Raw genomic sequence first — 21,684 nt, forward strand, 5'->3', positions numbered from 1 at the left:
GGGGAGAGGGAGAGGTACAGGACGTATCACTGCTCAGAGAGACAGTCTTGCCTTCATAGGGGCAAAAAATATCAAGTTTCCTTCTGTCACAGGTAACTTTTTCTTAAACACTGACATTGTGCATATATAGGGACAGGGGCTGCAGGCTGGGGGTAAAATCCGTATTTTGCATGCAGGAAGTCCTAGGTTCAATGTCTGGCAGCATCTCCAGATTAGGCCATATATGACCTATGCCTGAAACTCTGGAGAGCCACTGGACCACTACTCTGACTCTGAAGCAGGCAGCATCATGTGTTCATAAGCCCATAGAAGGAGATGAAGTACTTTTCTAATGCTTTAAAATGATCTTCTGGAAAACCCACATGCACACTGGCAGCCACTCAACATGACATGGTTTATGGGGAATAAAAATGGGTGCTATCTCCATTCTGTAGTAAGGACTGAAGGGTTAAGATACTTCTCGCTTTTCTTCTTCCTTTTCTATGGGGGGTGAAGTCTGGCCTATCCAGTCCTTCCATCTCCAGCTCAAGCTCCGATTCCAGCTCTGACTCTGACTTTGAACCATCTCAGAACCACAGCCAAGGTGCGTTGCTGTTTGGAAACCTCACGTGAGTCTTGATGCATATGATACCCCAAGTATGGGGTTTTATTAATAATAATAGTATTTTCATCATGCTTTCATAGTGTTCATACATTATCTCAACGATCCATAAGGCAGGCTCGTATTATTGCTCCCATATTGCAAGTGGTGTGGCTGAGGCTGAGAGGCAAAAAGACACCTCATGAGTTCCTGGCAAAGATGTTTTAAATTAGGGTCAAATTTAAATTTGTAGCTTGTTCTCTTAGCTGCGAAGAATACCCATATAAATCCCATTTCAAATGTTCATATGCCCAACATGCTGATTTCAGGAACCCTAGAACAATGATGCAAGGTAGGTCAGTGTTATGATCCTCATATGGCAGGTAGGGGAACTGAGAGAAAAGGACTTGCCTAAGGCTATCTTGTGATATCGAAATCGAGAAACTTTCTGGATTGGAATTTAGTCTCTAAGCATGCCAACTCTCATTAGGTTTAACTCAAAATTTTTGTCCCATTTCAGTTGTGTATCTTCTTAAACTGGTGACCCTCTTGCCTGTCTTGAAAGTTGTGCCAGCTGAGCAGAAGAAAGCACCCTGGTGATGCCTTCATCTTTTCTCCATATGGGCACCCTGGCGCTTTCAGTTCGCTAAAGTCAGGTTGGGTAGCCAGATATGAAAGAAAGGGAAGGTATACTCCAAAAAAGATAGAAAAGAATGTGTGGGTGACAGTGTGCCAAATGGTAACAACAGGCTTACTTTATTTTTTATTTGCTGTCTTTGTAAACTAGCTCTCCCAGTAGTTCAAAGCAATAAGACATAGTTTTAATCTATTGCTTTATCAATTCATTTAAAAGACAATTAAGTACGAATAAAGGAAATGCACAGGGAAAATAACAGCACAACATCTAAGATCCAGGATTGTCAGCTAAAGTCAAGTGGGCAATGGCAGATGGAGGCAGGGAGCATGCCAACTAGGCCACAGATCAGGGGATTTCATAGCTTAGGACCACCACTATAAACAGCTGGACATTTCAGGGAAGCTTTACAAAAGTTGCTTCTTTCTTCCTTTGGGCTAACACAGGTGTGCATGGAGAGTTGGTTAGCAGTGTTTTGTTCACTTAACCATGGTGTGCATGTAGCCACTTGGAGAGCTAATGATCTGCACAATCCTCAGCCCTTTGCAGAATTTTATACCTTTTCCTCCTTTTTCCTTCCTTCTGCATGGATTCAGAAATCTGTAGAATTCTCTTCCTCTTCTCCCCCTGCCCCCCCCCCCAATTTCTGGCAGGATGTTGTAAGTGACTGGCTCACTGAGTCACTGTCCATTTGCCTTAGTAAGTTCTTATTTGGTCAGTAATAGTCTGCGTTCACTCTCTGTGGAAGTCATGCACAGCCAGCCTTTGGCTAAAGAATAAAGGGAACATGGGCCCATGACAGGGGAAGCAAAAATAAATATGTTGCAGATGTAGGGGCTAAAGAAGATCCAGTCAGACATACAGAGCAGAGATTCAAAGCATGATCTTTCTGATTTGCAATTTGGTCTGGTCTCTACAGTGTATCATTTCTCTTCGTCCCCCAACCCTTTGGGGACTGTTGCTCAGTGATAGAGCACCTGCTTTACCTGGAACCTGTTGCAGGTAAAGCAGGTGGTCTGTCGCTGAGCAACACATGTCTAATTAGTACTGAAAAAGTCCCCTGTTGGAGATCCTGGAGAGCTACTACCAGTCAGGGTAGTCAGTGCTGTACTAGATGAACCAATGGTCTGAGACTGAAGAAGATAGCCTCATAATTCCCTCTCCATCCTGATCCTCAAAACAAGTGCATGAAATGGAGAATGATGTTATAAAACATCCGTTTTCCCTATTTGTTGCCATCCAGTGTTCTGGTCACAGGGAGGGTGTCCTCTCTTTTAAGAAAAGAGCCCACTCATTGCAAATGGAAAGTCATATGACCCCAATATTTCAGAGCTGTTCAGTCTCAAGAATTTTGATTTGTTTCAAACTCAAGGGAGTCATCTTTGGAGAAAAATCCACTTGGTGTATGAAAGGCCTTTAACATGTTCCTTTTTGTGCAATGTTTGGTCAACCCCAGCAGTAATGGGAAGGTTTGGGAGGTAAAATGGGAGACGCAAGCTTATGACCAAGCTTATGACCATGATAGCTTATGACCCACACACCCTCTTTGAGCCTAGGAGGCCATAAGTTGGGCTATCCAGTTGTGATCCAGTGCATCACACAAGTAGTTGAGAACTGGGTGGAGTCAACTTATGTCACACGAGCCATGTGACACAGCTTCACTTGGCACTTGAACTGAAATCCTTGATTTGCTATTCAGATGACTTTTTCTTGGCTTCTGGCCACCAGGGCCCCTGCGTTCCATGGTTGAGGACCTGCAGTCAGAAGAGTCTGATGATGATGACAGTTCTTCTGGGGAAGAGACAGCCATCAAGGCGACTGCCACTAGCAAGGATGCCAGGTGAGATCAGCTGGGTTGTCTTTATTTCTTGGGGCTTTGCCAGAATATTTCTCCTCATATAGTTGGGGAGCTTTAATGTTAAGGAGAAAGCAGGACTTGCTAATAAAAATACTTCTTAGCATTTGTATAGTGTTTTTTTGTTTGTTTGTTTGTTTTTACAATGCTTTATTTATTTATTACAGATACAGGTAAGGAAAATTGGATAGACTTAGGGCTAGGACTACATAGGTTACACACAAGGGTGGTGGCCATCGATTACAACAAACATTAATCCAAACGAAATTAATGATCAATACAAAAATTATCATATTCATTAACCCAACTGGTTAATACTTTAACATTCCATATTTTTCCTCTAACCTTATCTATCCCATCATAGAAAAAACTTCAGATTTTTACTTATACACTCTTCTTACCACTAAACTAGTCTCTAAAATAAAATCTTTCTTATCTAATTCTTAATTTCTAATATCACATCTAAAAAAGAAGTCTCCGATTACAATGGTATTACCCCTTCAATATCTCTTATAGCATATTATATATCATTTTCCATAACTATCTAATCAAAAAAGGCTTCAAATTTTTACTTATAGACTCTTCTTACCACTAAACTAACCTCTAAAATAAAATCTCTTATCTGATTCTTAATTTCTAATATCACATCTAAAAACAAATATCTCCAATTACAATGGTATTATACTTCGCTTTATCCACCACATATTTATTAACCCAAAATACAGGTTTAATATTTTCTCCAAAATAAATTGACATCTATAATTTATTTTATTTACCTTCTCTTTTAAAAAATAACCCTTTTATTTATCTTGATACCACTTTAGTTTACACAGTACTTATATTCCAAATTTGCAGTTCCATCTAATTTATTTCATATGTTTACCACTTTAATTTTCACAATACTTATATTCCAAATTCCCTTTTCATCCACTTTAATATAATTAATAAAATATTTATCTTAATACCACTTAATTTCCGCAATGTTTATATTTCAAATTTTCATTTACATCTATTTTGATTTAATATGATTAAAAAAAAATTCTACTTTTTGTTCAACCATTTTGACCTTCTTCTTATTGCTTACTTTGTATTCTATCTTATTGGTGTTCTCTCTTAGTCCTCCGACTGGTTCTTCCACTTCTTCTTTTTCCTCTTTTTCTTCTTAAGTCTGTTGAATTTCTTGGCCCCCCTCTGTTTTTCTTTCTTCTTTTTCATTCTGTTATTCTTGAATTCAATCCATAAATTCTTCCTCTTCTTGAGACAGCTTGCTTTCTGAACATTTCCTCTTTCTTCTTCCTTAAGGTTCTTAGTTATTATGACAATTGCTTCTTCCGTCTCGTGTCCCATTTCAAAATACTCCACTTCTTTAACTTCACCCGACATCTTATCCATTCTTTTTTCTTCTCTATTGTTTATAATCTGTTCCTGTGAGTTTACAAGGGAGGAGCTTATTTGCCCAATTTGTTCAGACAGTTCTCTGACCTGTTGCTCCATTTCTCTTCTAAAATCCATCACAAAATCCACCAACAAGGCCTGGCTTTCATGAACATCTTTTAAATTTTCAAAAGCCATTTTTATCAACACCAACTCGAACCACTTGCTGCAGGGCTACTTTCCAATTTTGTATCCAGGGCTACTTTCCAATTTTTATATCCAAAAAAAGTCAGTCAAATCAAAACACTCAAATTAGGTTAGTATGCCTTTAAATAACCAAAAAAAAATTCAAGCGTCTTGCTGAGAAACCAAGAGTAGCAGTGACCAGGCTTAAATCAAGGCTTTTTGCTAGGAAAATGAAAGTAGACTTTATTTCCTTTGTTGAAGATTACTTATTTATTTCTCTTCGGTACATACCATTAAAAAAAATAATCTTGTACTTACTCCAGCAGGGGAAATACCAATTCACCTATTCCCCCCCTGGGTGGCTAACGGCCAGCATGAATAATCTTGAATTATCTCCTCCCCCTCCAGACTTCTGACTTACAGTTCTCGGTAAAACTTTTTAACGAGCCAAGTTCACTCACTCTTAATAGCTTTTTTCGCTGTGATGTTGTTGTATCTAGGCCGTGGGAGGGCGAATTCTCAGCTTTCCGAGCTTCTCCAAGATGGCACCCGGGATAGATATGATTCAGCACAGAGCAAAACAGAGAGAAATCCTTGAAATTGCCTAAGGAACCCCCCCCCCCCGTTCAAGCTCTCAGCTCTTCGTACCGTCTTCCTGGCACCGAAGCATGCCTTAGTTGTTTAGGCACATGAAAACACATCTATTTCGCAGTCTCTTCAGGAGCCCCCAAAGTTCACTGCAACTTCACTGAGAGTTAGCTCCGCCCCTATAGTGTTTTTTTGAGAGTGCAAAGCAGATATAGTATCTTGATGTAATCCTTACAACAACCCTGAGGTAAATGAGCTTTGTTATCTCCATTTTGCATTTGAGGAGATAAGGCTGGGAGGGAGTGGCTTGTCTGAGGCTATCTAGTGAGCTCATGAGATTCAAATTTGGAAAAGCCTGATTGACAACTCAGTCCCTTAGCCACAATGCTCCATTAGCTTAACATTGTATTGCAGTATTCCAGGCATAACCCATTTCTGCGCAGCCCACAGGTGTACACATTTGGTCCCTGTTGCATATATGCAGTGTTGGGCAATGACTTTTAATGTAGTCCTGCTCTGAAAAAGGATGTCTAGAGACTTTCTGCATCCAGAGAAAGGGCAACCTAACCATGAAGCGACCTGAAGTAGCTTGCATCAGGGTGGGTGGTGGGGGGAGCAGTGGAATTTGGGGTATACTTCACCCCAAATCTGCCACCACCTCCCTTCAGTTCACTGTGGACACATGACATGTTGATCTGTTCCCTTGAACAGGAAGCAGATCATCTATCTCCTTACCATGCTGCTCACAAATCTGGAAGTGTGGCACAAATAAAACTTTGGGTTTTATTTACAAGGATGAAGGAGCTCTCTTGTTTGCACTGTCCCTTTACATAAAACTAGAAGTGCTGCACATCCAAATTTGCAAAAACTATGTGAGGAGCATGGTAAGGGACTTTTTCCCCCCTGTGTGCCACAGCAGAGGTTGTGGCAGCAGCAGGTGGCATTCAGGGTTTCACCACCACAATCCAAGGATTAATACCCATGGAAACCAGTGGAGACAAGTTTGTCCAGACTGACTTGAATCCTATTAATTTCAATAGGGCTTTGGAGACAGCCCCTTGTCTTATATCAAGTTACCTGCTGGTCTTGCCCCTCCAAGCCAACCTTTTATGGAGCTCTGCTCTGAATTTTGTGATCTGCTGTATAGCTAAAGCACTGTTTTGTCATCTGCACTAAAAAACTGAAACATGGCACCATGGCATTCTGAATTCTACAACCTGAACAGGACTCATGATTTTACTTTTTTTGGTTATAACTGTATTCTGCTATTGGAGAGAGAGATGGGGAGAAAAAGGAGGGCCCGTTTGGAGCATTGAATCATTTTTCTCCTGTCTTGTGAGTACTTCTCAGCCTTATGGCTTCTCAGGGGTCCAAGAATACATTTAGCACATCTGAGGACATTGAGCAGAGTACCTCCACCCACATGAGGACCAGAAACTTGTGTTTGCTTGAAAATGAGAGTTTGCTTTCTGGAAACACTGAATTCTTTATCCATCCTGCGCTACCATGTGGTGTAGCAAAATGTGGAACAGCCAGCCTGTGTGTGTGTGTGTGATTGTGATTATTTAAAAGATTTTTATCCTTCATTTCTCCCTATACTGGGGCAGCAAAGGCAACTTACAGCAAACATAAAATACAACAAAATAAAATAGTTAAGAAATGGCACAATAAAAAGCACATATAGGCAGCAATAAGAAGCCAGTGGAAGAAGCAAAATATTTTATTAAATGAATCGGCCAAAACAAAAAAAACAGCATCCAGAGAGATGCACCTTAACAAAAACAACCAAGACAAAAACTAAGAGTGCGATCTGAACTCATACTTCCGCTGGTGTGGCCCCCTCTCCACTGGCCTAGTGTCGCAAATGTGTTATAAAGTGGCTACTTGGGAGTCGGCTGCACTGATGGGACAGCTCATGCCAGGCCACTAGCAGCGCATCCCATGCCACCAAGCAGTGCAGGGGCTGGAAGAGAGTGGCAGGAGGGCATTTCAGAGTGGGGAGTGGGTGTTTCTGGGTGGTGGTGGGATCGGCCCGGGAGTGAAGTGGGATTGGCGAAGGTCTTTGCCATATTCTAACCCCCCTCCAGGGGCCATCCGACACTACACCAGGCTGCTTGGACTTCTGCCAGCTATATCCAAGTAGCCCCATAGGGCAGAAAAATATTCCCTTACCCTGAGGAGATCTCTAGCTGCTGCATAACCTGCACTGGATACAGCACAGGCTATGTGAACTGGCTGCATCAGCGCAGGTTAGGATTGGGCTGTCCATGCATGATGGAAAAATCAAATGAAAAAGAGTTTTTAGCCTCCATTGGAAAGATAACAGGGAAGGCATAGGTCAGGGGTGTCAACCATAAGGCCCATGGGTCGAATGTGGCCCCCAGAAGCAATTTATCTGGTTCCCGTTATAATTGGGCTCTCCCAGCGTGATAATTGGGCTCCTGAAAATATGAACAAGATTTGCCCATTTTTTTCTCTTCATTTGCAGTCAATGAGTTTCTATGCAAGAACAAAGTGCTCCTTTCTGACCATCATCTGCTTAATGATGTCACTTCGTGCTTAATGATGTCACTTCAACCCTTAGAAGGCACCATGAATGCTATATGGCCCTCTATATGAAATGAGTTTGACATCCCTGGCATAGGTCTCTGGTCAAGGGAACACAATGGTATGGAACACAATTACATAATTGTGTTCTACAACATAACTCAAACCCAATAGAACACAAGAGCCCTTATACATCCGAATACATCCACAGCTTGAATCTGTTGCCTTAAGTTGACCTATTCAGTTGGTCAGGATGGCAGGAGTTTTCCAAGCTCCTGGGCATTCTTTCATCTTTCTCTCCCCATCCCCACAAGCTTTGTTTGTGAGTGTGAGATGTTGGTAAAGGTCTATAGGGCCTAGCAATTTTTTCAAAAGGTGACCAGCCAGATACCTCTGGGGGTGCAATTATAACCGGCAGTTATGCCGGTATAGGTGGCCCTGGAGGGTCGCAAATGTGCCATAAAGCACGTGCCTCCTAACCTGCACTGTTTGTGCCTCCTTAGGCGGGAGCTGTGTCAGCGCATTGAGATGCGCCGACGCACGGACGGAGACAGAAGCCTCCACCGCAGCTCCCGCACCGCCGATTGTGTCAGCGCGAGTGCGCAGACATAAGCGGCAAAGGTAGGCATCGGGGGGCGTGGGGAGGGGGAGTTACTGGGGGGGAGGGTGGGCCTGGGGGCAGGCCTGTGGGGAGCCTGGGGCGGGGCCGGGACCCGGCGGTTATGCCAGATCCCAGCCCCCGTCCCCAGGGCAAGCGGAGCGCCTTCAAGTCGCTCCACTCTCCTTGGACCTGCGCCACCTCCAGAGGTGGCGCAGGTCCAAGGAGACCCATAGGGGTGCGCAGCCCTTACCCACAGATAAGGGGAAGAGCTTCCCCTTGCCCGTGGCTGAGCCACTGCTCGCTGCAATCCCGCATTGGATGCAGCGCAAGTATCCTGGCTTGCCTGCTCCAGCACCGGTTAGGATTGCGCCCTGGTTAGGCTGGGCTTGATAGAATCATTTGCTGTCATTTGTCTCTTCCTTAGAGGTAACCTGTCTCTGCCCTCTATACAGAAAATAGCTGTTTGGGTAGCCCATGATTTTGACTAATAATCTAGGTTAAGTTTGCTTTTCTTTCTTCCTCCTCCGCGCCCCACACCCAAACCATCCCATCTTTATTCTCATTGCTTGCCTCTTCAGACTCAGCCACAGTGACAGTGACAGTGACAACAGTGCGGACTTCTGCCTGCCAAGTCGAGAGTCCCTTCCCAGCCAGAAACTGCCCCCTTCTAGCAATAAGGTAATTGCAGAATGGACCAGAATACATTCTGGAATGTTTTTCAAAAACCAGTTTCCTCTACAGTGCATGTGTAGAAATGTACAAGGTTTCCAAATAATTGGAGGCCTCCTTTGGCTGAAATCAAATATAGTCAATCCAGACTGCCCACGAGGGTTAGGTTCCTGCAAACCCCCGCAGGTTGTGAATTCGTGGGTATGAAACCATGGGGGGTTGCGTGATTGTGTCTTACCTGTTGTCTCTAGGGCATTAAAAGTGTTCTGTGCTGGTCATGGGTGCCGTTATGTGTTCCTACTACACACAGGAATTTTCTGAATGCAGCAGGGACATTTAAAACAGTGCCTGCGATCAGCACAGAGCGCTTTGAAAGGTCCAGGAAAAACCTCTCGGGCTTTCCCCAACCACTTCAGTGTGCTCTACGCTGACTACAGATGCTGTTTTCAGCTGCCTCTGAAAAGTCTCTGCTGGCCCGGAAAATGAGATCACTTCATGAAAGGCACAAGGTGGTCTCAGTCTTACTTCTCGTGGGTATGTGGATTAACTGTACATAATTATACCATAGTTCAGTATCAGAGTTCAGATTGGGGACCCTCTTGCAGGAGAGTAATACTTGATGTCCTCCCTACTTGTCACCCTCCAACTGTCCAGGGCTCTAGGGTTCTCGCCAATTGGTCCACTAAGAGGTAAGTTCTTTTGAAGAAAGACATCACAAGGGAAGGGCAGGAGGCCCACTCCTGAAATTTAAATGGGGAACATTCCTGTTTGCCACTCTCATGGCTCAACCTTTTGTGATCTGAGGACTTACAGGTTGCAGAGACTTCTGATCTGCTGAAGTCAGATCTTATTTTTTTCAATTATGGGGAAATTTTCACTAGCATATTGCCCATCACAGCTTATTTACATATCATTTCTGATTTCAGCCTTAGGGTGGCAATGGTAAAAAAAAAACGCTTGTTCTCTGCCCTTGCTCAACATAATGGAGAATGCTACTTTTGATCTGCTGGGCATTGTGAACCCAAACTACTGTTATCCCGTTGTTCTAGTATGTTTCTTCTGACTGCTTTAGGTGCCTGGGAGAAAGAGTCCAGAGTCTTGCAACAAACCAGAAAAGATCCTGAAGAAAGGGACCTATGACAAGGTACTTCTCCTAGAGAAGCAATCTGGGGTTTGAATTGCAGGAGTTGGAAGAGATGCTGCCTGTAGGTGGAGGAGCTCTTTAATGCTAAGCAGGAACCAAAGACTTGACAGGCTCAAGCATCTTGGGGGTGGGGGCCTTCTGAATACATGAAATTGCCTGATATCGCATCAGTTCTTTGATCCATCTCCTCTGCCTGGCAGTGGCGTAGCTAATGATCGTGTAACCCAGTGCCAAGCTCAAAATGTTGCCCCAGAAGTGATGTCACAACTGGATGTCACACAAGTGACGTCATGCCTGGTCTTTTAAAATGCGAAAATTAGGAGGAACCCACTTACTCCCCCCCAGCAGCTTGCCACCTAATTGCTTTGCTGCCACCCTCCAGTCAGTGGCATAGCTATGGCACCTATCTGCTACCTGTGGTCAAAGAAGACTTGTAGACCCCCCCTGACAAAATTAAATTTAATTAAGTAAATCAATAAAAAGTGTGCCCCTGATTTGTTAGGGACGTTGTGAAGAGGGATGGTTATTCTCTCCCTGCTATATATGAGAAGAGCACCACTTGAAGAATTGCACAGTTGTGTTTTCATTTTCTGGTTAATTGGCCATAACTTTTGATAGAGTACAGATATTCCAGTGCAGTTTGTTTCATTGCATTCTGCATTAAATTACGTTTCCAATGATATAGAGCATGATGGTATTATTTATACATGCCAAGATTTTCACAGTTTTGGTCACTAGTGTAAAGCTCAGCTTGTTGCCCCCCTAAAGCTTGATGCCTGGTGCAGCTGCTACCCCCTGCACCCCCTTAGCTACACCACTGCTGCCTGGCAACACCTCTGGGAAAGAAACCTGTTATTATTATCCTTTTTAACCTTTATACTGGGGTTAAACCGGGGTTTTCTGTATGCATTTAGGTGCTCTCCCACTGAGCTATTGGGTCTTCCATTTTTATGTTTGGACACCGTCTTTGTGTTTTTAACTAGCCCCTGTACACAACATATGATTCTCAATTCACTGGCATTTCTTTTTCTGTCAGGCCAAAAGTATGTGGGAAAATGAAGAAGGAAGTCTTATTCTCTCCCATTTGAATAGTAGCATCCTCTGTCTTTGGGAACTCTGAAGTTGGGCTCTGTGAGGTGCTGCCTGGTCAAGCTTTGTTTACATTTGGGTGACCCTTGTTGCGTCCATCCAAGCCCCCAAAGACATTAGTTTTTACTCATGGCATTAGAGTAAAGGCAGACACAGTATAGGTGAGTGCTGCTTTGCAACACTTTAACCAGCAACAGGCCATATATGTGGCACTGCCGCTGGTCCACGAACACCCTCCCCAAGCCTCCGAAGCCAAGGTGAGCTCTGCTCCCCTCGCCTCAGGAGGCTTTTCTGAGCCTTGCAGAGGCAGCACGCGGTTTCTTTCCCTCATCTTTGGAAGCTTCGTATAGCATCAAGCCTCACTTGACGACGAGGGTGCCAGTCCACATCCCTGTCAGTAAGCAGCGCAGGACTGTATTCCCTTTATTCATCTGTCTTCTTGTGTGTGTGTCCCAGGCCTACACTGATGAGTTGGTGGAGCTTCACCGGAGACTGATGGCTCTACGAGAACGGAATGTTCTGCAGCAGGTGAGGGGCATTGGAATGGAATGTGACTTGAGCTGGTGAAGCATGTATTCTGGCATTCAAAATCAGATACACTATGGCAGTGGGACCGGGACTTTTTAGCACCAGGACCCACTTTTTATAATGACAATCTGTCAGGACCTACTGGAAGTGATGTCATTAAACATAAGAACATAAGAACAGCCCCACTGGATCAGGCCATAGGCCCATCTAGTCCAGCTTCCTGTATCTCACAGCGGCCCACCAAATGCCCCAGGGAGCACACCAGATAACAAGAGACCTCATCCTGGTGCCCTCCCTTGCATCTGGCATTCTGACATAACCTCCTGATTTTAGAAATGGGTTGCGCATACACATCATGGCTTGTACCCCATAATGGATTTTTCCTCCAGAAACTCGTCCAATCCCCTTTTAAAGGTGTCCAGGCTAGACGCCATCACCACATCCTGTGGCAAGGAGTTCCACAGACCAACCACACGCTGAGTAAAGAAATATTTTCTTTTGTCTGTCCTAACCCACCCAACACTCAATTTTAGTGGATGTCCCCTGGTTCTGGTATTATGTGAGAGTGTAAAGAGCATCTCCCTATCCACTCTGTCCATCCCCTGCATAATTTTGTATGTCTCAATCATGTCCCCCCTCAGGCGTCTCTTTTCTAGGCTGAAGAGGCCCAAACGCCGTAGCCTTTCTTCGTAAGGAAGGTGCTCCAGCCCCGTAATCATCTTAGTCGCTCTCTTTTGCACCTTTTCCATTTCCACTATGTCTTTTTTGACATGCGGCGACCAGAACTGGACACAATACTCCAGGTGTGACCTTACCATAGATTTGTACAACGGCATTATAATACCAGCCGTTTTGTTCTCAATACCCTTCCTAATGATCCCAAGCATAGAATTGGCCTTCTTCACTGCCGCCGCACATTGGGTCGACACTTTCATCGACCTGTCCACCACCACCCCAAGATCTCTCTCCTGATCGGTCACAGACAGCTCAGAACCCATCAGCCTATATCTAAAGTTTTGATTTTTTGCCCCAGTGTGCATGACTTTACACTTACTGACATTGAAGCGCATCTGCCATTTTGCTGCCCATTCTGCCAGTCTGGAGAGATCCTTCTGGAGCTCCTCACAATCACTTCTGGTCTTCACCACTCGGAAAAGTTTGGTGTCGTCTGCAAACTTAGCCACATCACTGCTCAACCCTGTCTCCAGGTCATTTATGAAGAGGTTGAAAAGCGCCTCTTTTTAACTGAAACTGAGATGTCAGTTTAAATTAAACTGAAAGAGATGTCATGGCTGGAAGTAACATCATTGAACAGGAAAATTTTTAACACCTCCCATACAACAAATCAAATCAAATCAGTCAATTAAGGAAGGAAGGAATTAAATGTTTACAATAAGTAGAAGTTTAAAAAATATTTGAAATAAAGAAAAACCCTCCTGACCCTCCCAAGCAGCTGCTGATCTGTTAAAAATTTTTTCCCAAACATCCCAAAGGCTGCAACCTTATCCACGTTTACCAGGGAGTAAGCCCCATTGACTATCATGGTTAAATGTATATACATAGTAGCGTGTCAAAAGTACAGATCTGTAACATTTCCCCAAATGCAGTCATGTACCATGGTAGCAGTCATGCTATATGACTGCATTTGGGTAGCGTGGTAGCATCAAAATACACATTAAAATGAATGGGGGACCCACCTGAAATTGGTTTACATCCCACCTAGTGGTTCCCAACCCACAGTTTGAGGAAACACTGCGCTATGGTACAACATTAACAAGAAATCCTGGTGGGTGGAAAAATATATAGAATCCTATCTCAGTCTGTTAGGAGTAAATTTTGATTTTCAGTTGTTTGTATCTGAAAATTGTATCTGGGCTAGTCAACTTTTGTTTGTTTTGTATGTAACTGCTCAAGATTCTGTACTCAGAATCAAAACCATTCCTCCCAGGAGTTACTATTTAAAATGAAATCACTGCAGTGCCCAAGAGTGATCGGCTGTGAACTCACTCATTTAATCACCTGTGAACATAGGTTAGGTAAGCACACAGTTGAAACATAACTGGGTTATTAAAAACTTAAAAGAAGGAATTGAACAAAATGGGAAAGGGGGCTAGAAACTTACGAGCAGGCTGGTAGAAAATGCTTGAACTCTACTGGATGGACCCAAAGAAATAACTTTGCATGCAATAACTAGTAATGCTCAACAGAGGGAGCCAAGATGCTACTCAAGAGCAAAGCACACCAAACTGTTGCTAAACCAGTGAAGGCTGGCATGACATGAAAAGAGAAAACAAAATAAGATTAACTTCCTAAATATGCATAGGTAGAAATACAGTCCCTATTGCTAGCTGTTTACATTGTCCCAGGAATTGCATTGTCTACACTTACTGGAAAGTAAGTTGGTCTGCCTTCTGCAATCAGGCACCTGGTTCCAGTGGCAGACACAGCAGAATATGTCTCTCTGCCTGAACTTTAAAAAACAAAACCAAAAAAAAACACAACCCTAGGTTTATTGATACTGTAGGGCAGAGCTTTTCAAACTGGGGCATTGCAATACCCCAGCCTGTGGGCCCTGGTCTCTGCCCACTTAAGGAGCAGGGGCAGCCTGGAGGTAGGGAGGAGGCAGCGGCGCGATCCCCAGGACTTACCTAAGCCTCTTGCAGCCTCCCTGGGGTGCAGGGAGCCTGGTGCAACCTTTGGCAGGGCTCCCCGCAGCAGTGCCCCGCAGCAGTGAAAGTGAAAGCTTTAGGGAGGCGGGGCGCGATCACTCCGCTTTACTTTACTCCGCTGCCTTCCACCCGCCCCTGCTGCCTTCCCCCCGCCCCTGCAAGCACTTACAGTGGCTCAAACTCTCCATGAGAGTTTGAAAACCACTGCTGTAGGGTTACCTGACTTGATAAGAGGAAGCCACTTGGCCACTCCATCCCTTAATCTAGACAGGCCGATAGGGTTTCCCAGTCAGTAGGTGTATGTTAATCTCAGTAAGATGCTTGGTTCCCTAAAGAATACTTAAAGAAGTATCAAATACGCATCCAACATATAGCTGTCTGGAAATGGTATTTTCAAACAAAGTACAAACAGCACTTCAGGAGGATATCCCAGCAGATTTTAGGCTGCTGAAACAGCACAGAAAGTTCTGGGGGATTAGAAGTGTCGTCCCCCCAGAAAGGTAAAATAGAGGGGAAAACAGGGCATTCATCATCATCATCATCATCATCATCATCATCATTATTATTATTATTGATAATGATAACGATAACGATAATAATAACAACAACAACAGTATTTATATACCGCTCTGTGAACTTTTAGTTGAGAAAAGAGAATCAACTTTTAGGTGATTTACAGAGAAAAATCAAATAACTAAATGGCTCCCTGTCCCAAACGGGCTCACAATCTAAAAAGATGCAAATGAATACCAGCAGACAGCCACTAGAACAGACAGTGCTGGTTTGCTGGGGTGACTACTCATGCTGATTTTATCGATTTTATTTTATTGATTTTGCAGTGAAGATATTTTATTGCTTTCTACTGTTCTATCCTACAGTGCTTTACAATCTCATTTTCAGCAGTAGTGTGTACAACGCGGGGGGGGGAGCTTCCTGCTGTTTATCTGAACACTAGACTTTGTGTTGGTATCAGGGAGATATAGGTTTGCATTTAGCATTGCAATTTTTCTGCCTCACTCCAGATTGTAAACCTCATTGAGGAAACTGGGCATTTCAACGTCACCAACACAACCTTCGACTTTGACTTGTTCTCCTTGGATGAGACAACTGTGCGCAAGCTGCAGAGTTACCTGGAAGCTGTGGCCACGTGACCCTAGGACTCCAAAGCAGGACATCTTTTGAAACCAGAATTCCTGTCTATTTGGTACCAGGAAACGGACCCGTGGACCTTGGCCACCGCCTTATCCCCTTGATTCACCTGAAGCACTGCCTTAGAGATCAGCCATCCTCTAGGAACACGCTGCCACTGCTGCCAGCTGCGCTTCTCTTCTTGGGCTTCAGCCAAGTGTTCAGCCTTGGCAAGTTTGTCCTCCTTTGCTTTGGAAGCTTGCTTGGACCTGGTAGAGTGCAGGCTGCCCTGGTCCCAGCTGTGCCACTGCACTGTTTTTTATTTCCCCTTTTTAATTCTAGAACGAGACTCTCTGTGTGTGTGTTGTTGGGTTTTTTGTTTGTTTTAAGAATGCACTTTTGAGGCATCCTCTTAAGCTCAGATTCAAGTCAACATTTCCTTCTGTTGGACTTAAATTTGCCTGCAGCACGCGCAGCTTTACCTCCCTTCTTCCCTCCAAGCTTTGTAGAGAGACGTTCACACCACATCAGGGCAGATGTTGGCAGAAAGCCTGAATCGTGACTGCCCAGAGACACCTACTTGATGGGGGCACAGTGGTTTTGACACGAATTGAGTCCCATCAGGTTGTTTCTCCGCTCTCAAACCTTTCTGGATGCAGAGGCACTACAGTCAAGGCTTCTGCTCTGGCAAGCAACTGTGCACAAACTCAATCCTGTGTGTATTCAAAGGTTTCTGGAATGTGTGTTCCCCAGAGGCGCTTGCCCTCTCCCACTTGATGCTTTAGATGCAGTGCTGGATCCAATCCCCTGAAGAAAGCCTCGCTGTTTTTTCCATTTTTGATCTGCTTTAACTGTAAGGACTATGTTATTGTATGCTGTCTACTTCATATATATATATATACATACATATATATATATATATACACACACACACACACACACACACACACATATGTATATGTACGTTGTAAGAAGGGCCTAATTGGGTCGTAAGAAGGGCCTAATTGGGTTGTAAGGTTTCAACGGGGTATATAGGGGTGGGAGTGTTTTTTATTTTGAAAACAGCAGTTGCAGAGGTGGGACAGTAAAGTAACCTGTTTGTGAACTGCCACTGGGCAGATAGTTTTTTAGTATCTGGAAGCCAAACAGGTATCCTTGATGCCTTTCATTCTGAACTCTGAAAGGGACTGGTCTGTTGCTCTTTTCCATCATCAGTGTTCCAAAACTGTTTTGCCAAAATGCATCCTCATTTCTGCTATTCTGTGTTCTGTCAGAGAAACCTTACCCTTTGGCCTCTACCATAGCAATATGGCAGGAAGATGGCAGAGTAGATCAAGGGTCCCCCTTCCTGTAATCCTGTCCTTTTTTCTTTTTTAACATGAAATATCCAAATTCCAAGGCTTTTGGAAACAAATATTGATAGGAGACAGATATTCCTTGCTCACCTAGCCTTGAAGTGTTGGGTGCATGTAGTAGGGGAAGACCCTAAATTTTAATTGAAAAAAAAACACAGAATCTTTAGGATTTAGCATTTTAGAAAGACAACTCATTTTCAAAACAGAGATCTTAATCTTTTCCCAAATGTTACTTTTCCCAAATGTTAATCTTTTCCCAAATGCTGCTGGGGCTGTGGGGTGGGGTATGGTGTTGAGTTTTTTTTTCACTATGAGCTCTCTTTGGGGGTGTTGCAGAAGAGAGGGCTTTTTTGGTTTGGTTAAGTTGTATTGCTCTTTAAAAAAAAATTTTTAGTCCCTTAGGGCACAATCCACTTTCCAGCGTAAGGGAAGGGCAATGCATAAGGGAATAAACATTCCCTTGCTTTGAGAAAGCCTCCATGAGTGCCACCCAACTGCAGGATGCAGCATATACCCCATTGGCACCACTATGCCAGTGCTGGAAAGTTGGTTAGGATTTGGGCCTTAACCTGACTTCTTTTTATCATGTAAATGTTACAGCTCAGAAGACTGATAGTGGCAATAAGCTGATCTAGGTGAGGTCATGTTGACTTCCAAAATCCTGTTTGAACTTTGCTTTTTCCATCCGTTTGTGTACCCTTGATTATTTTTATACACAAAATGCTAAGTTCCAGGGAGTGTCCTGTGTCACTGAGTTGGCAGGACCCTATCTCTGCTTGATTATTCTGAGCTTGGGAAATTGAGAAATCTCAGAGAAGACTGTCCTGTGCCAACAGGAGAAACAAACCAGTGTGACCGCAAAACATGTTTGGAGTTTGGCAAGAATTGCTGAACTCTCAGCAGTAAAGCCTCTGGATGGGGCCTGCTTTTGGCCCTAGCAGTGAGTGTTCATACAGCAACCAAATCCCCTATAAACAGGATTCAGTAAGCACGGATTGAGGTTTTTCACAACTTTCTCCTGTGCAGACTTTACCAGTTTTTAAATCCCCATTTACCAGTCTTTCTCCATTCAAGTGTGTTTACCTTGGGGCTTGAGAGTTCCTTGGAGAACAACCATTCAAGGTGCCTGAGAGGGTGAAGAGCCCTTTTTCATGCACCCAGCTGGATGGTGTTAGTTGCATACTTGGAGGCTCTGTAAGATCACAGCCCCTTCCCTGAAACTCAAGTATTATTCTTTCCAGAGTTGGAGGAGAGACTCCATCTGTAAGAGCTGGTGGATTTCTTCCACTCAGAAGTATTTTGTAGAACGTTTTTTAAGATAAACTACCACTTCTTTCCCTAGGCCCTGAGGCACCTTTGTCTGTGGCCATCTGGGTCTTCCAAAAGCATCCTTACTTTGCATTTTCAGAAAAAGCCTTTAGAGCTTTAGGGTTGGACTGGAGTCCAAATGCCATATAGCTCAGACCTCAGGCTTTGTGACTGTGGTGTTTCCCCTTGTGGTGTTCCCCTGCTCTTCCTCATCCTGTTGTAGATTTTCTCTGAGGCTGACTGCTGTGTTTGTGGGTCCAGTGTGGTGCTGTGTCCCTCTCTCTTTCTCAAGAGAGAGCATCAGTGGGTATCTGTACAGTAGGTGAGAGTTTGTATGGTGCTGTGTTGCTCTGGCACCTGAAAAATCACCCTAAAGGGAAGCTTAGCAAGGATTTAAAAGAATGCAGTTGTCATTCCAAATGGATGTCTTCACTATGCTCTTTCTCTTCTTTCTTCCTGTCCCCTAGTCTTTCCTTCCCTTAAATTGGAAGGACTAGCCTGTCGCCTGTCTTTCTGCTTGATCATTCTTCATCATTTGGGGAATGATGTATCAGAATATACTTGTAGGGGACTAATTTGTCTGTTTAAATCCTGTAAAACTTAAAACTGTATCTTGCCCAGCAGTGTTAAGCAGATGTAGAAATTTTGGAGACATGGGGGCAGGGGGGAAGTGTATATGCAATACCAGCTTAAGCCAGCTGTGCCACTTTCATGATGTAGAATGCATTGTGTACAATTTAGCACATAAAACAGTACAAGTTTGGTATTGGCATACATGTTTGATTTTGCAAGCAATAAGTGCAAATCCACTTAGTATTACAAGTGTAGACGCACCAAGGTATCTGTGTTCAGCTTCTTTATTGCCATTGTCTGATCCCCTGTGGCGGATAGGAATTATCATGAGGCAACCAGGCAACAAAATGCTTTGAAATTTGTTTATTCTTATGCCAGCTGTGTATCACTAAGGAAACAATCCTAACCAACTTTCCATCAGTGACATAGCTGTGCCATTGTGTGTGTGTACTGTGTCCTGCAGTGGGGAGGCAGTCAAGGGAACCTCCTCAACGTAAGGGTATGTTTGTTACCTTACCTTGGGGCTGCATTGTGGCTAGGTCAGTGCTAATAAGTTGGTTAGGATTGCACCCTAACTTAGATATGTGGGGAAAGTGACCTGTGAAACACAGTCTGTACTAGTAGCTAAATGCATTTCTTTCCAGGGTTAACCAGTGTGTTCCCCAATGGCAGCCATATAATTTTATCTGTAAGCCTGGCGTGCAAGAAGGGCGAAGGGTTGTCCCCATTTTCACACTGAATTAACTTTAAAAAGCAGTAAGAAGTTGAACTCTTACAACAGTAAGTTTCTCTGAAGCTCAGCAAGCTGTCAGAGGACACTTGTCAAGGCCATGTCTCTGGCATTGTGCTTTGCTCAATACTGTAGATTTTACTTGCCAGCAGAAACATGTGGGATGCTAGGCTTTTTTATGAAGCTGACCTAAACCTATCTCTTTGCCTGTTGGCTAATAGGACAAAAGTAGTTGACACAAGATATGGTTCATAATTTGGGTACAGGAATAGTGTGACTATCAGTGTTGGTATGCCAGAATGGGAAAAAAAAATGTGTTTCTAGAGGGAAGCTCAGAGATGAATGTCCCTGTAAGGAATGAATCTAATTGTTCTTTTTGAATAATCTGTGAAAAAATACTTCATAAGTGTGTGTTCCAGTTTTCCATATTGGGCCTCTGGAGATGACCAGAGAGAATTTCTGTTTCATATGTTTCCATTCCCTGTCGTCGTCATCCCCCAAACTTTCACATCTCTAGTATTCAACAGAGGAGGTTTCAATGACTGCCATTCTCTGTCAGAATGGATGATAGGAAGGTTTATGGCCACGTATGTGGTAACCCAACTTGAGTATAAAATTGCAGCTGCATTTGCTATGCCATCATTGGCAGTTACAGTGGAAAAACAAACCTTCAAAGTCCAGTGCATGGTGGGATGGCAGTTGTTTGAAAAGCCATCTCTTTCTGTGAGGCTTGCCTGCTCGCTAAATGGCAAACACTGAAGCATTCTCTATACTGTATCCAGCCAAAGTGCTGCACCTCTACCATTTCAGAGAGTTAAAGATGTGATGGGCTGTCCCATGGACATGTGGGATTTTAAAAGTGCTTCCTTTTGGCTGGATTTGCACTTTGTAGTGCTGTTGCAAACACTTGTCTTTTTAGCTTCCATTGTTTGTTGCTTTTATGTTGCAGTGTCAGGGAAGAAACCCAGCCATTGAATTCAGGGCTGTGTGTCCACCTTGGAATGTGCTACTGGTCTTAGAATTAATCTTCCTGAGAATCTTAAGTGGAAGGGACTTTTTTTAAAGCAGGTTTCTAGTCCTCATGGATGTAAAGACATGCCTGCCTGGTGAGATCTCTTAAGTCTGAGGGATAGCCAGATGAGTTTTCCAGTGGGTGGGACTAGGGTTTTGATTCCCTGTTTATCTCCTCATCCTGTTTCATGACTAGCAATGCCAGAATAAATCATGCACGTTGAATTTGCATATCGTGTACAGGTAGCAATTTTTTTTAATTGCAAAGTATATATGGCCCTGTTCCTTGACCTGTCATAATTTGTATTGAAATTTGATTGGGGGGGAGTGGATCACGAGGGTATTAGGCCTCAAAAACAAAGGAGTTGAGAGTTTGCACTCTTGAAGGAAGCAGATGAGTACTTAATCCTCTTTTGTGTGTGTGTGTTTTTTAGGATGCGTTCCTCTGAAAGTTGAAGGTATTAAATACCTGGTCATGTATAGAGGATATTAAACAGTTGTATGGGGGGGGGGGGATTTCTTTTTTCCTCGGATGTAAGAAATGAACCCAGCCCAAGATTCCATGATAAAACCTAAAAAGGAAAAAAAAATGTTTGTAATAAGTTATGGGATTTTTTTTGTCCTGACTTTTAAACTTTTTGTTACATTTGTGAAATTTATGGAGGAGTTTTATAGGAAAAAGAAAACCTGAAATAAAGGTGAAAGAGTCACAACAGGATGTGTTGCAGTGTTTTTCTCCTCGAAACGCAGAAGCAAACCAGGTGTAATGACAGACTCATCTGCTCCTTTTCCACCAAAACAGGGAGAACTCTGGGCCAGACAGAGAATTTAAAAGACAGATAAAACCATCAGTTATAACTGATCATATCTGTCTTTCTTACCCCCCTAATGCCACCAACTAATGTAGTGTTCCAGCACTATGTTGGTAGACATTCTGATGGAAAAATGGAAGCTAGCCAGAGCAGTGCATGGCTGAGGCCAATCCTCCCTGCAGGTGGAGCTAGGGGTAGGTATCCATCATGCCTTCCCCAGTGTGCTTGAACCATTGTCAGTCGTCTAAGGCCATCACTTAGTGAAACTGAATGTGCAATATTTAAAATAAAACACTGAAACTA

At 43.5% G+C, this 21,684-nt stretch overlaps 1 protein-coding gene across 1 annotated transcript in view; it reads left to right on the forward strand.

Moving 5' to 3' along the window:
• Positions 1-21,273, forward strand: part of MLLT1 (MLLT1 super elongation complex subunit) — a 37,150-nt gene extending 15,877 nt beyond the window's left edge. Inside the window, exons 7-12 of the mRNA XM_066636205.1 lie at positions 496-583; positions 2,943-3,054; positions 8,944-9,043; positions 10,107-10,178; positions 11,724-11,795; positions 15,487-21,273. Coding sequence (XP_066492302.1) covers positions 496-583; positions 2,943-3,054; positions 8,944-9,043; positions 10,107-10,178; positions 11,724-11,795; positions 15,487-15,615 — 573 coding nt within the window. The 3' untranslated portion in view covers positions 15,616-21,273. The remainder of the gene's footprint in view (positions 1-495; positions 584-2,942; positions 3,055-8,943; positions 9,044-10,106; positions 10,179-11,723; positions 11,796-15,486) is intronic.
• Positions 21,274-21,684: the final 411 nt, after the last annotated feature.

The sequence above is a fragment of the Tiliqua scincoides genome, chromosome 8 (assembly GCF_035046505.1).
Source record: "Tiliqua scincoides isolate rTilSci1 chromosome 8, rTilSci1.hap2, whole genome shotgun sequence".
NCBI lineage: Eukaryota > Metazoa > Chordata > Lepidosauria > Squamata > Scincidae > Tiliqua > Tiliqua scincoides.